This window comes from Rana temporaria, chromosome 2 (assembly GCF_905171775.1).
Source record: "Rana temporaria chromosome 2, aRanTem1.1, whole genome shotgun sequence".
Taxonomy (NCBI): domain Eukaryota; kingdom Metazoa; phylum Chordata; class Amphibia; order Anura; family Ranidae; genus Rana; species Rana temporaria.
In genome coordinates this window covers 137750280-137765529 of record NC_053490.1, presented here as the reverse complement: position 1 = coordinate 137765529, position 15250 = coordinate 137750280, and the positions used below count along the sequence as shown (strand labels likewise).

At 40.4% G+C, this 15250-nt stretch overlaps 1 protein-coding gene across 1 annotated transcript in view; it reads right to left on the bottom strand.

Annotated features, from left to right (window-relative positions):
* Nucleotides 1–15250, bottom strand: part of ARF3 (ADP ribosylation factor 3) — a 44234-nt gene that overhangs the window by 8244 nt on the left and 20740 nt on the right. Inside the window, exons 2-4 of the mRNA XM_040341175.1 lie at nucleotides 7186–7395; nucleotides 3619–3729; nucleotides 119–243 (exon numbers count right to left, since the gene is read on the bottom strand). Coding sequence (XP_040197109.1) covers nucleotides 119–243; nucleotides 3619–3729; nucleotides 7186–7333 — 384 coding nt within the window. The 5' untranslated portion in view covers nucleotides 7334–7395. The remainder of the gene's footprint in view (nucleotides 1–118; nucleotides 244–3618; nucleotides 3730–7185; nucleotides 7396–15250) is intronic.

Below are 15250 nucleotides of genomic sequence, written 5' to 3'. Positions count from 1 at the left end.
CACTTACAAAATCTATAGAGGATCAAATAATACATTTTCCCCACTGTATATTGCTATTGTGGGATATTGGTATCATACTTACAGTAGCAGAATGTATTTGATTACTAATTCAACTAACCTGTTTATTTGCAAACACGAGCAAAACAGCATCCCGAAGCTCATCCTCTGCCAGCATTCTCATTAACTCTTCACGTGCCTCATTTACTCTTTCTCTGTCATTACTGTCCACCACAAATATTAGGCCTGATAAAACAGAAAGACGCAAATCATTATGTTCTACTGTTCTTCTACCATTGGTAATTCCATCACTCTCTAAATCAATATTACATTAATCTAACTTCCAAATATACAAGCGCATTGGGAGCAATCCTTCATGTCACTTATTGGAATAAAACATGACAACCCACTTCCAATATATAACAGGCACAAAGGTAAATTGGCTTATTTATAAGAGCTGGAGGAAAAATGTTTAGATTGTAATTATTCCAGTAGTGCTTAGATTACGAAAAAAGGTAATAATAAGGGTAATTACAAAACACCTTTCTACTTTTTATCTGTAAAGAGGTAGGGGCAAGCACCAACATAAATATTGTTTTCATTTAGAGACCCTCCCTACTTCAGCCTTGGAGGGTGATGCATTATTCTTTGATCCCAGCTAAGGAAATATGTTCTTAGGGGTTCCTCTTTTTTGGGGACCCATGGAGGCAGTAGGCTCCCTAATGCTGCTATCAGATAATGTCCATGCAGAAGCTTCCTGTAGACAAGGTAGACACGTCCTCGGGCTCATCCAACCAGGCCAATTTTCAGCTTTCAGTGCTCTCACATGTTGAATGACAATTACTCAGTCATGCAACACTACCCATATGAACTTTTTTTTAAAATTTTCACACAAAAAGAGCTTTCTTTTAGTGATATTTAATCGGTTCCCGACCGGCTCACGCAGATATACTGCGGCAGCATGGCTCTCCTGGGCGAAATCCCGTACATATATACGGCTTTGCCCAGGGGAGCCACGAGAGGGCGCACGAGTTCCGGACACGCGCGAACGCGTGCACGAGCGGCAGCACGGGGGTTTTTGTGTGTAAACACACAAATCCCTGTGCTGTCAGAGGAAAGAAGACTGATCATGTGTTTCTACAAAATAGAAACAGCGATCTGTCATCTCTCCTAGTTAGTCCCATCCCCCCACAGTTAGAACACACACATAGGGAACACCTAGTTAACCCATTGATCGCCCCCTAGTGTTAAACCCTTCCCTGCCAGTGACATTTACATAGTAATCAGTACATATTTATAGCACTGATCGCTCTCTGTAAATGTTAATGGTCCCAAAAATGTGTCAAAAGTGTCTGACATGTCCGCCACAATGTCGCAATACCGCAAAAAAACGCCATATAAATGCCATAATTCTTTCCTATAGCTTGTAGATGCTATTACTTTTGCGAAAACCAATCAATATATGCGTATTGCCTTTTTTTTTTTTTACCAAAAATATGTAGAAGAATACATATCAGCCTAAACTGAGGGGAAAAAAATTAGATTTTTTTTTTTTTTAGATATTTACTCAATTGTCGCTCTTTTGTTTATAGCGCAATTTCCTCTAGATTTACCTTTAAAATATGTAGTGCAAGGGCCTGCCTGATTGCATACAAATTGAAAGTGTTTAGGTTTGACCTATTATATGATTTTGGTAAATCTAAAGGAAAATTGTACAAGAAAATTATATAATGTATGGCCAGCCTAAAAAGCCAGGGAGTAAAAATCTACACATTGCTTAGTAAAAACAGCACACAGTAAACATAGTTAGGCACACATTTAATCACTTGATCACGCTTGATGTTTACCCCTTCCCAGCCAATGTCATTAGTAAAGTGCATATTATTAGCACTGATCACTGTATTAGTATCACTGGTGATGTCAGTGGCAGTTAGTCAGTTAGTGTCAGATTCCCCCCCGCACTATTGCAGTCATATTGTAAGTCGCTGATCACCGCCATTAGTAGTATAAAAAATAAATAAATACAAATTCCAATATATATACCATAGTTTGTAGTCGCTATAACTTTCACACAAACCAGTCAATATACATTTTGGCCAAAATATATGAAGACAATTTTTTATTAGATATGTTTTATAGCACATAGTAAAAAATATTGTTTTTTTTCTCAAAATTTTTGTCTTTTTTCATTTATATTACAAAAAATAAAAAACCCAGTGGCAATCCAATACCACCAAAAGAATGCTCTATTGGTGTGAAAAAAAATATATATATACATTTTGTTTGGGTACAGTATAGCATGATCGCGCAATTACCAGTTAAAGTAGTGCAGTGCTTAACCACTTACCCCCGGACCATATTGCTGCCCAAAGACCAGAGTACTTTTTGCGATTCGGGACTGCATCGCTTTAACAGACAATTGCGCGGTCGTGCGACGTGGCTCCCAAACAAAATTGGCGTCCTTTTTTTCCCACAAATAGAGCTTTCTTTTGGTGGTATTTGATCACCTCTGCGTTTTTTATTTTTTGCGCTATAAACAAAAATAGAGCGACAATTTTGAAAAAAATGAATATTTTTTACTTTTTGCGGTAATAAATATCCCCCAAAAATATCTAAAAAAACATTTTTTTTCCTCAGTTTAGGCCGATACGTCTTCTTCTACATATTTTTCGTAAAAAAAAATCGCAATAAGCATTTATTGATTGGTTTGCGCAAAAGTTATAGCGTTTACAAAATAGGGGGTATTTTTATGTCATTTTTATTAATATATTTTTTTTACTAGTAATGGCGGCGATCATCGATTTTTTTTCGGTATTGCGACATTATGGCGGACACTTCGGACACTTTTGACACATTTTTGGGACCATTGGCATTTTTATAGCGATCAGTGCTATAAAAATGCATTGGATTACTATAAAAATGCCACTGGCAGTGAAGGGGTTAACACTAGGGGGCGGGGAAGGGGTTAAGTATGTCCCTTGTGTGTTCTTACTGTGGGGGGGGGGGGTGGCCTCACTAGGGGAAACACTGATCTTCTGTTCATACATTGTATGAACAGAAGATCAGCGTTTCCCCCGCTGACAGGACCGGGAGCTGTGTGTTTACACACACAGCTCCCGGTCCCCGCTCTGTAACGAGCGATCGCGTGTGCCCGGCGGCGATCGCGCCCGCCGGGCACACGCACGGGAGTCGGGGGCGAGCGGGGGGCGCGCGCGCGCCCCTAGTGGCGGCTGAGAGAGAGGACGTTATACTACGTGCTCTCGCCCAGCCGAGCCGACCTGCCGACGTTGCGCGGTCGGCTAGTGGTTAATAGCAAAAAATGGCCTGGTCATGAAGGGGGTAAAATCTTCCAGAGCTGAAGTGGTCAATTAAACGGACAGCAGTGAAGCCTGCCAAAGCCAGAAAAGGTAGTGCCAGGTCTCCCTGACAGGGTCACAGACACCCATTGACAAACCAATGGGAAATTAAGCATTTCCAATACCCAATCAAAACTCATTTATCAGGTTTGCATGACTCTGATCACTAATGTTTTCATATTAAAAGGATCCTAAGAAATATACATTTTATTGAATTTATTGCATAAAATAAAAACACATTCCATAAAACATTATGGACACGTACCCTGAGTGTTCTGAAAGTAGTGCCTCCACAGTGGTCGAATCTTGTCTTGGCCACCCACATCCCAGACAGTAAAGCTGATGTTCTTGTATTCTACTGTCTCTACGTTGAAACCTGTGAGGATAATGGCAAGATGGTATAAGTCTGAGTTTATCTTCATATTAGAAACAGATCTCAAACTTAAATTAAATAAAGCAGTGTAATCTGGCTGTGTTGAATTTTTCACATATGATAAAGCTCAAAGTCAAGTCAGAAAGCCCCTAAGCACGGTGTTCATGTTTAACTTCAAAGTCTAAAAAAGTATGATCTGCCATCTTGGTGAGCTTTAAGGGAAGACCCAGCAATGAGGTCAGTGTATGGATACTTTAAGGACATCGATCAAAAATCATACTTTTGGAGAAAACAACAGGAGCAACTAAGGTTTAGCCATTAATGGCTAAATTTAGGAAAAAAAATAGCAAGCTTCCAAAGCACCAGACCTTTTCCCACTGAAGTCTATTAGGTCCAAAAGCACTGAAGCGTAAAGCGCAAAAGACTTTCATGTATTTTTTCCAGCTTCAATTGACACTGCTCAGGTGTGGACAGGCACATTTGAAAACCATGGAGTTTGGGATGTTGAGCATTTTGGAGCTTCAAGCTACAAAACATTCAGGTGTGAATGGGGCTTTGGCCATAATAGCATTTCACTTTATTTACCCAAAAGTCTAAAGCCTCGTACACACGACCGGTTTTCTCGGCAAAAACCAGCAAGAAAACTGCCGTTCGTGTGGAAATCTGGCCAGAATCTCGACGAGAAAAAAAGAGAACCTGCTCTCTGTTTGCTCGTCGAGATTCTTGTCAGCCTGTTTGCCGATGAGAAACCCGAGAGTGTGTATACTTACCTGACGCCGTGGAAACACATGCATGCTCGAAATGACTGTGACGCATGCACGGTAGATTCCACGGCATAGGTAGGGTGAAGCAAGATGGCGGCGACAGCATCGAATGTGACGAGCATCGTTCTTTCCTTTCAAGAGAACGGCGGTTCTTTTGAAAGGTCAGTGTGTACACTAGGGTGGCAAGAGATTCTTGCCAAGAATCTCGTCAGGGAAAACAACGTTTTTTTCCCTGACGAGATTCTTGCCCGTGTGTACAGGGCCTGATTCTTAAAAAACGAAACCCAAAACCACATTTTAACTTGTTAGGACATGTCAACATTTGTTTGCTTGTGAAGTCACAGTCAGACGGTATGTCCCCTTATTATGAAGTTCCTCTGATTTATAATCACTCTGCCATTTTCCAGAGGATGATCTTTAAATAAAGAGCACAGAATAGGAGCTTTTCAAACACATTAAAGCGGAGTTCCACCCATAAGCACTTAATTTTTCAAGGTGGGGTCTCCATGCATGGACCATAAGGTTTGTTCTTGAGTAAAAAAAAAGTTAAAGGGGCGTGTCCAAAGGGCGGTGATAAATAACATGTACTCAGACTGGTCTGGGGTGGTAAGTGGGGGTACCCCAATTCTATTCAATTTATTCATAAATGATAAATAGATCAGTTTTTGCGGATAACACAAAAATAAGGAGGGCAATTACTTCACATCAGGAAATAGAAATTTTACAGAAAGACCTGAACAAAATAATGGAGTGGGCAACTACATGGCAAACGAGGTTTAATGTGGAAAAATGTAAAGTAATGCACTTGGGGGCAAAAACGATAAATGCAAACTACTCACTAGGGGGAGAACTGCTGGGAGAATCAAGGATGGAGAAAGATCTGGGGGTCCTAGTAGATGACGGACTGAGCAATAGCATGCAATGTCAAGCTGCAGCTACCGAAGCCAGCAGAATGTTAGCATGCATAAAAAAGGGGATATACTCCAGGGATAAAATGATAACCCTGGTCCTTTATAAAACCCTGGTAAGGCCACATCTGGAGTATTCCGTCCAGTTCTGGTCACCAGTCCTCAAAATGAATGTGCTGGAACTGGAGAGAGTCCAAAGAAGGGTAACAAAATTAATATTGGGCCTGGACGACCTCGATTACATGGAACGACTGCAAGCACTAAATTTATTCTCAATAAATAAACAAACGCATCGCTAATGAAATAGTTGTGCCCACACAATTATAGAAAGAAAAAATCTGGTATAAATGTTCAGTAAATTATGTAAATATGTGCAAACCAAATAGTGCAAGCAAATAAATATACAGTACAATTAAATCCACACCCCGTTAAGGTGCAAAAAGTGCACAAACATTCATAAAAAATATTAAATAATTAGTGTTGAACAGTACAATCCTTAAAGATAATGACACACAGGTCCATATATGAATGTTCATAAGTGCATCAGTGCATATAATAAATTCTCCAAAGTGCTTTCAGTGCATGTAGTGATCAATAGCAGCGTTCCAGGGACTGATGTTCAGTATAGTTCATAAAGTAACACACGACCCAGTGAGTGATCCAAAGCTCATGCCAAGGTGCAATCACACAGGTGTTCCCCCATGGTAATGGATGCTCTCCTTGGAGTGTGCGACCTTGCAACTAAGCTTGGTCTCAGCACGCTTATGAACCACACCTGGGTTCTATTGGACAATCCTAGGTTCCTGGTCTCCTTAGTAGGTGTCTCCAGATCATAAAAAATATAAAAGAAACTGGATGGTGCAAATAACGTTTTGCAATGATTTATTGAATAAAATAAATCCCCTGCAGGGGTACTCACATAGCACAGGTGCGATAGTGCACCACTCTAAAACAGACCCGTAACGATAAACAAAGATCGGGATATAGTGAAGGTCCTCCGCAGCCACAATCTCCTGCCGTCCTGTCCCCTCCCCTACGCATGCCGATACAGGGGGTGTCAGGGGGCGATACTATTTGGTTTGCACATATTTACATCATTTACTGGACATTTATACCAGATTTTTTCTTTCTATAGTGGTGTGGGCATCACTATTTCATTAGCGCTGCGTTTGTTTATTTAGTTCTTGGCACGATTTATGAGACGTGTTTCACGCTAGCAGCTTCTATTTCATATTTAAGACTTTAGGAGTGGTGGTTCGCAGGACTGTTGCATTTTTACTAAATCTATTCTCGCTGGAGAAGTGACGTTTGAGAGGGGACATGATATTGATTTACAAAAATATCTCAGTGGTGATGCCAGCATAGGAAAAAAAGGATTCCGTTTCAGGGAGTGTAAGAGGACACAGGGCCACACAATGAGATTGGAGGAGACACGGTTTAACCTTAAACTGCGCAGGGGGGGGGGGGGTTTCACCGTCAGGGCAATAAGGCTGTGGAACTCTCTTCCACAATTGGTGGTGGCAGCATGGAGTATGGATATTTTTAAAAGACTCTTGGATGTGCATCTTAAAGAACACAACATACAGGGATATGGGAAATAATTATAGACACTGACACACACACACCTTTACAGATTGAACTGGATATACTATTGTCTTTATTCAGCCTTACCTGCTATGTAACTGTGCACAGAGAGACTGACCTTCATGCAGTGTTTATGAGGAAGGAACTATGTAAAAAAAGGGGGTGATCATCACAGTTATTAATACAGTGTTGTGTTCAAATACCTATTGTTGGTATAGTGGTCACAATTTCCCCAAGTTTCAGTTTGTACAAGATGGTGGTCTTTCCGGCAGCATCGAGTCCCACCATAAGTATTCGCATTTCCTTCTTCCCAATTAGACTTTTCAACAGATTTCCAAAGATGTTTCCCATGGCTGCTTTCTTTAGATGTTCTTTATTTTAGGGTAGTAAATGGTTGACTTGTGCTCTTATCTCTATATGACATAATACAACAAACAAAAATTAAAAGTGACATTAGTAGGTAAACATGACAAAATATTGTACGTTCTATTAGGACAGGCTACTGTGGTAAGAGCTGCAGCGTAGACAAGAGGTAAGTAACCCATAGCTATTCATTGATTACAGAGCTCAGGAGGTGTCATAGAAAAAATAATAACGCACGTACATAATTAAAAATCAGCGATTCATAGAAATATTAATATCGCACGTAAATAATTAAAATAAGCTATAAAAACCTTTTTGTCTATATAGAAATTAAAAACAAAGAATAGCGCTGCGAAAAAGAGAAAAAGGATTACATTTATTGATACCGAGAAGACACTTGTATTAATCCAATATTTACAACCATAACATAAAGGATATCACTTGTTAAAACAGAGAGGACACTGCTGAATACTGATACAACATACATGATATTAATAAAAAGATGGCTATAGAGGATTCCACAATAAGTAATGCTAAGTTGTAGAGAGAGACAGAGAAAGACCGAGAGAGACAGAGAGAGAGAGAGAGAGAGAGAGAGACAGAGAGAGAGAGAGAGAGAGACAGAGAGAGAGACAGAGAGAGAGACAGAGAGAGAGACAGAGAGAGAGAGACAGAGAGAGAGAGACAGAGAGAGACAGAGAGACAGAGAGAGAGACAGACAGACAGACAGAGGGGGAGAGGTTACATCACCACGCCTGGGTCAGCTCATCCATCATGCTTCAGTCTGCTTGGTCAGGACATCATACACTGATGATCTTGTCCATCTCCCTTGACTGGTCTTTATACCCCTCAGACTACACCTTTTCCCTCCAAAAAACTCAAGTTCCCGAGGATTCGATTGGTTGACTTTATGAGTCTTTTAATGATCCCCAACCGGTAACCTCCTGTGGTCATATCTCTGTGCCAAGGGATGTCTTGGAGTTTGCATAATTGACACCTACCCACTTCCCTTGTGATCACAATCAGACAAGAGATGAAAGGCACCTCTTCTAATATACAGGTGGCCACTTCTTATCAGAAAATATATTGTAACTATCAAATGGTATGCAGCTATCCTTTGAAGCGTAGTCACACCAGTATGCAAAGGGCCCCTGCTGTGATGGAGCTTTTCCTCCTGTCCAGCTTAACAAAAGAACAATTTGCCTAATGTAATTATCAGGGAGAAGTCATTTTTTAAAGCCCAGCTGCAAAAAATTGAATCAGTCCAGTAAAACATACATTCATCTTTGTACTGGTTCCCCTGGTATAAAATATGAAGTTCAAACTTTCCACCACAGAGGCTGTCACAGAAAGTTACAATACAAAGTTCCCTACAAGTGGTAAAACACAAGCGTCTCTTCACTGATGCAGACTTGCTTTATGTAAACCTGGTAAGTAGAAAAAAAATCACATCCCAGATGCCTTTGGATAGAAGCAGCTATTCTCGACTCATATGCTGTATACTAGTTCCAGAGCAGTAAAGTTAGTGAAGCTGATCATCCTGACTGAATCAATTCAGTAATGATCGATTGCTTTGCAAAAGATTCCTTCTATTCCTTAATTAAAGTAGAACTTTAAGCAAACCTTCTTTTGTTTTCATTTTGGAGAGGGTAAGAGAAGGTTATAACCCCTGTAAGGTTTATTTTTTGCCATCTGTGCCCCATTGGGGAGATTTCCCTTCACTTCCTGTCTCACAGCCAAAACAGAAAGCGAGAAGAAATCCCTGCAAATAAAGGGAATCACTTGGGGACCCCCAGGTCACTGGAACTAGGATGATTTCCCCTCTGTTACTGTTCAGGCACAACCCAAAATTTGGGTTTTTCTTTTGCTTTCATATTTACTTTAAACAGGTCAAATAAAGAGGGTGAAACTCCCTAATGGGGAAACAGACAGCAATGAAAACCTAATAGGTGTTCTAATTCATCCCTGCTCTGTCCAAAACTACAAAAAAATGTTTGCCTTTAGATATATTTTACCCACCTGCCGCACAATCACATACAGGGAGTGCAGAATTATTAGGCAAGTTGTATTTTTGAGGATTATTTTATTATTGAACAACAACCATGTTCTCAATGAACCCAAAAAACTCATTAATATCAAAGCTGAACATTTTTGGAAGTAGTTTTTAGTTTGTTTTTAGTTTTAGCTATTTTAGGGGGATATCTGTGTGTGCAGGTGACTATTACTGTGCATAATTATTAGGCAACTTAACAAAAAACAAATATATACCCATTTCAATTATTTATTTTTACCAGTGAAACCAATATAACATCTCAACATTCACAAATATACATTTCTGACATTCAAAAACAAAACAAAAACAAATCAGTGACCAATATAGCCACCTTTCTTTGCAAGGACACTCAAAAGCCTGCCATCCATGGATTCTGTCAGTGTTTTGATCTGTTCACCATCAACATTGCGTGCAGCAGCAACCACAGCCTCCCAGACACTGTTCAGAGAGGTGTACTGTTTTCCCTCCTTGTAAATCTCACATTTGATGATGGACCACAGGTTCTCAATGGGGTTCAGATCAGGTGAACAAGGAGGCCATGTCATTAGTTTTTCTTCTTTTATACCCTTTCTTGCCAGCCACGCTGTGGAGTACTTGGACGCGTGTGCTGGAGCATTGTCCTGCATGAAAATCATGTTTTTCTTGAAGGATGCAGACTTCTTCCTGTACCACTGCTTGAAGAAGGTGTCTTCCAGAAACTGGCAGTAGGACTGGGAGTTGAGCTTGACTCCATCCTCAACCCGAAAAGGCCCCACAAGCTCATCTTTGATGATACCAGCCCAAACCAGTACTCCACCTCCACCTTGCTGGCGTCTGAGTCGGACTGGAGCTCTCTGCCCTTTACCAATCCAGCCACGGGCCCATCCATCTGGCCCATCAAGACTCACTCTCATTTCATCAGTCCATAAAACCTTAGAAAAATCAGTCTTGAGATATTTCTTGGCCCAGTCTTGATGTTTCAGCTTGTGTGTCTTGTTCAGTGGTGGTCGTCTTTCAGCCTTTCTTACCTTGGCCATGTCTCTGAGTATTGCACACCTTGTGCTTTTGGGCACCCCAGTGACGTTGCAGCTCTGAAATATGGCCAAACTGGTGGCAAGTGGCATCTTGGCAGCTGCACGCTTGACTTTTCTCAGTTCATGGGCAGTTATTTTGCGCCTTGGTTTTTCCACACGCTTCTTGCGACCCTGTTGACTATTTTGAATGAAACGCTTGATTGTTCGATGATCACGCTTCAGAAGCTTTGCAATTTTAAGAGTGCTGCATCCCTCTGCAAGATATCTCACTATTTTTGACTTTTCTGAGCCTGTCAAGTCCTTCTTTTGACCCATTTTGCCAAAGGAAAGGAAGTTGACTAATAATTATGCACACCTGATATAGGGTGTTGATGTCATTAGACCACACACCTTCTCATTACAGAGATGCACATCACCTAATATGCTTAATTGGTAGTAGGCTTTCGAGCCTATACAGCTTGGAGTAAGACAACATGCATAAAGAGGATGATGTGGTCAAAATACTCATTTGCCTAATAATTCTGCACTCCCTGTATATAGACATAATTGTGTTCAAGTGGTTATAACGGGGGCTATGGCAGCAGCTGTCAGCCATAACCCTGGTATTAAAATTTGAAGTTGCCAATTTTATATTTCTTTAAAAGTGATCTGAGCAGCTGTTTAGCCAGTGGATCGCTTTTACATCCCCCCTCCCGCATTCCGGCCGATGCCTTTCCGGGCTTTCCCATGCGATCATGTCAGCCAGCTGATCATAGAGCTGACCGGAAACTGGAAGGTCTCTAATCATCTCTATGGTCTAGAAGATTGGAAGCAATGGCATTCTGTCACTTCCAGTTAGGGTAACCAAAGCCATTTTTTTTTTTTAAAGCGTGAGATTAATAGTTTTTTTTTTTTTAATCTCGTGCTTTCAAGGGTAGAGGAATAATCTGGGGTCTTACAGGCCCCAGATGTCTCCATAAAGAGAACCCATCATGGTTTTCTGATGTCACGAGGGAAGTGATAAAAAAAAAATTAAAGGGACAGTATAAATGTATTTTTTTTTTAAATAAAATAAATAATAAAGAAAAAATTTTAAGTGCCCCCATCTCCCCATGCTTGTGCACAGAGGCGAACACATATGTAGGTCACACACGCATATGTAAGCGGTGTTCGCTCGCACCACACATGTGAGGTATCGCAGAGACCGTTATAAGAGCAATTATTCTAGCTCTAGACCTCCTTGGTAACTCTAAACGGGTTACCTATAAAAATGTTTATGGAAATGTTTAAGTATCGTAGTTTATCGCCATCCCATGAACTTGGGCAATTTTAGGTATCAATTAACTTTCCATACCATCATTATATTTTACCCAAAAATGTTATATATGGAGTTTTTTTGCATTAAAATAAAAAAATTTTTCCTAAAAACGCTGCGAAAATACAGTGACATACAAAATTGCAACAACCAGCATTTTATTCTCTGGGGGGCCTCTGCTAAAATTATATATATACACAGGAAGTTCTGTCGGAGGTCCGGTGACGTCACGGACACTGGTGGGGCTTGCCGTGTCCATCTGAAGGGCTCCTTTGCTGTGCCTTCATATCTGCATGCCGGCGGGACCTTACTATCTGCCACACGCAAGGGCTGTTACACTTCCCTCCATCAACCTGGGATTCTACAACCATCCACTGGGAGTTGTGATAGTTCCCTTCATGGGACATCTACATGCCGACGGACTGATGTTAACTTCTCCTCATCTGGATTCAGCAGCGGCATCGTTGTACACATTTTTATACCAGTATCATACTTAGCTACATGTTTTTATGACTGCTTTTGTTACCGTTTGGTATTACTCGCACCATTTTTACAGTTTATGTAGTTACATCGATTTTATCTCCAGTGCAATATTTATTTTGTTACCTACTTAAATACTATAAAAGTTTTAATGCTATTCCCATCGAGCGCTGCCTTTGTGTGGTTTTTGTATCCTGCTATCCATTTTTCCAGTGGTTGGTAGCTGCACTGGGAATCAGCCTGCAAGGAGATCAGCTAAAAGTAGTTGGATCTATATGTGCGTTATAATTAATCAAAATTAGTCGATTAATCGATTAAAAAAAAAATCGATTAATCAAACACAAAAAATTTGATCAGTAACAGCACTAAAATATTTATATTATATATATATATATATATATATATATATATATATATATATATATATATATATATATATATATATATATATATATATATATATATATATATATATATATATATATATATATATATATAATATTTGGGAGTTCTAAATATTCATTCCAGTGAAAATGAATACATTTCCAGTGAAAAATACAGATTTTTACTTGTAAACAACAAGTGTCAGGCCGCGTACACACGGTCGAACATGTCCGCTGAAACGTGTCCAAGGACCAGTTTCCGCAGACATGTCCGACCGTGTGTACGGCCTAGCGGACAGGTTTCCAGCGGACAAAAGTTTCTTAGCAAGCTAAGACACTTGTCCGCTGGAAACATGTCCGTCGGACATGTCCGATGGTTAGTACACCTAATCGGACATGTCCGTTGGTTATGACGTGTAACCAGCGTCCCGAAATCCCGCGCATGTGTTGAATTGATTCGACGCATGCGTGGAAGCATTGCACTTCCGTGTTTGAGAACGTCGGTGTCTTCTACGTCACTGCGTTCTCTGTCCACGGGGATTTTGGTCTGATGGTGTGTACACACATCAGACCAAAAGCTCCCAGGAGACATGTCCGATGAAAACAGTCCGCGGAGCTACGAGTAAGCATCACATGATGCAAAACATGTCAGCTCTTTTTTCCGTGCGGCGATCCAGGATTTTTCTTTCATCCAATGCTAATTGAGCACAGCCAGCCCCCTCTTGGTTTGTTGGGACGGAAGCAACGGGGATTAATTGTTTTATAGAGCGGGATACTTTTCTTCGCGGACCGTTTTTATCGGACATGTCTCCTCGTGTGTACGGGGCCTCAGAGAAGGCTGGGTTTTTAAGTGGTTAAGTAATAAGATAAACAGTAAAGTGGTATTTACAATAACTCATACCAATCACTTCTAATTGGACATGAATGCAGCGAGAAGGGGCAGAATTATACATAAACCATACAGGCTGTAATTGCAGTGCCTTTAAAAAAATAGCTCTTTGTGGGCTAAAAAAAAAAAAAGCTATCCAAAACAGGAGCCAGCTCAACATGCTTATAACACACCACACGTACACTTTAAGCTGGATACCGTCAATGTTTTGCACTGTTTTTTAAAAAGTAAACTTTACGCACTTCAACAATATATGAAGTAAAGGATTGCTATTCGGTCAGTATTTCTAAAAGCAATACTTCTGTAACAATATTGAAGTTGTTTCTTATCGATTCAGAGTAGGAGTGACGGGTTTATAAATGAATTACGAGCAATAAGGCTGTGTAGAGGTAGACTACAGAGCAATAACAAGGTCTCCTGAGCATCGGAAGAAGTGGAAACTGCATACAGAGATGTTCTGACATTGGCTGGATCCTTGCAAGGCTTTTACATTTGTGCTCCATATTGTAACGTCATCTGATGGCTGAGGCAGGTGACATCACAGACAAGATTCCACAAGGCTGCTTTTAGACAGGGAACTGCTCATCTATGGCCACCCTTAGACTTGGCAAAGACAGGCAGATGTCTTACCAAAAAAATATATATAACAGGCAGTCAAACATCTGCTTGTCCTCAAATTCACTGCCACACTAGACCTCGTCATAATGTACTCTATTTAATGGGCCTGTAAAAAGTACAGTGAAATATTTGTTCCTCTCTTCTCCAGGGAAAATATCTGGGTGTGAAAAAGAGCTTCTAACAGAACTGCTCATTATTGTCCACGGGGGTCCAATTCTCAAAAGTGATGCTTGACTCAAGCTGTATATGGCTACCTTTAATCTACAAAAATAATTTAAAGTCCAGCTACACTTCTCCGCCCTGTGTAAAGTGATCAGAATAGCGCTAATCCACACACAAAAAAACGTTACAATCTAAAATAGTGAATACTACAAATTATAACATGTGTATGTACAGTCATGGCCGAAATTGTTGGCAGAAAATCAAGTATTTCTCACAGAAAAATATTGCAGTAACACATGTTTTGCTATAGACATGTATGTTTATTCTCTTTGTGTGTATTGGAACAAAACAAAAAAAGTGAGGAAAAAAAGGAAATTGGACATAGTATCACACAAAACTCCAAAAATGGGCTGGTCAAAATTCTTGGCACCCTTAACTTAATATTTGGTTGCATACCCTTTGGAAAAAAATAACTTTGCTTCCTATAACCATCAATAAGCTTCTTACACCTCTCACCCGGAATTTTCGACCACTCTGCCTTTGCAAACTGCTCCAGGTCTCTCTTATTGGAAGGGTGCCTTTTCCCAACAGCAATTTTAAGATCTCTCCACAGGTGTTCAATGGGATTTAGATCTGGACTCATTGCTGGCCACCTTAGAACTCTCCAGCGCTTTGTTGCCATCCATTTCTGGGTGCTTTTTGACATATATTTGGGGTCATTGTCCTGCTGGAAGACCCAAGATCTCGGACGCAAACCCAGCTTTCTGAAACTGGGCTCTACAGTGCGACTCAAAATCCTTTGATAATCCTCAGATTTCATGATGGCTTGCACATATTCAAGGCACCCAGTGCCAGAGGCAGCTAAACAACCCCAAAACATCATTGAACTTCCACCATATTTCACTGTGTTCTTTTATTTGTAGGCCTCATTCCGTTTTTGGTAGAATGATGTGCTTTACCAAAAAGCTCTATCTTGGTCTCATCTGTCCACAAGACGTTTTCCCAGAAGGATT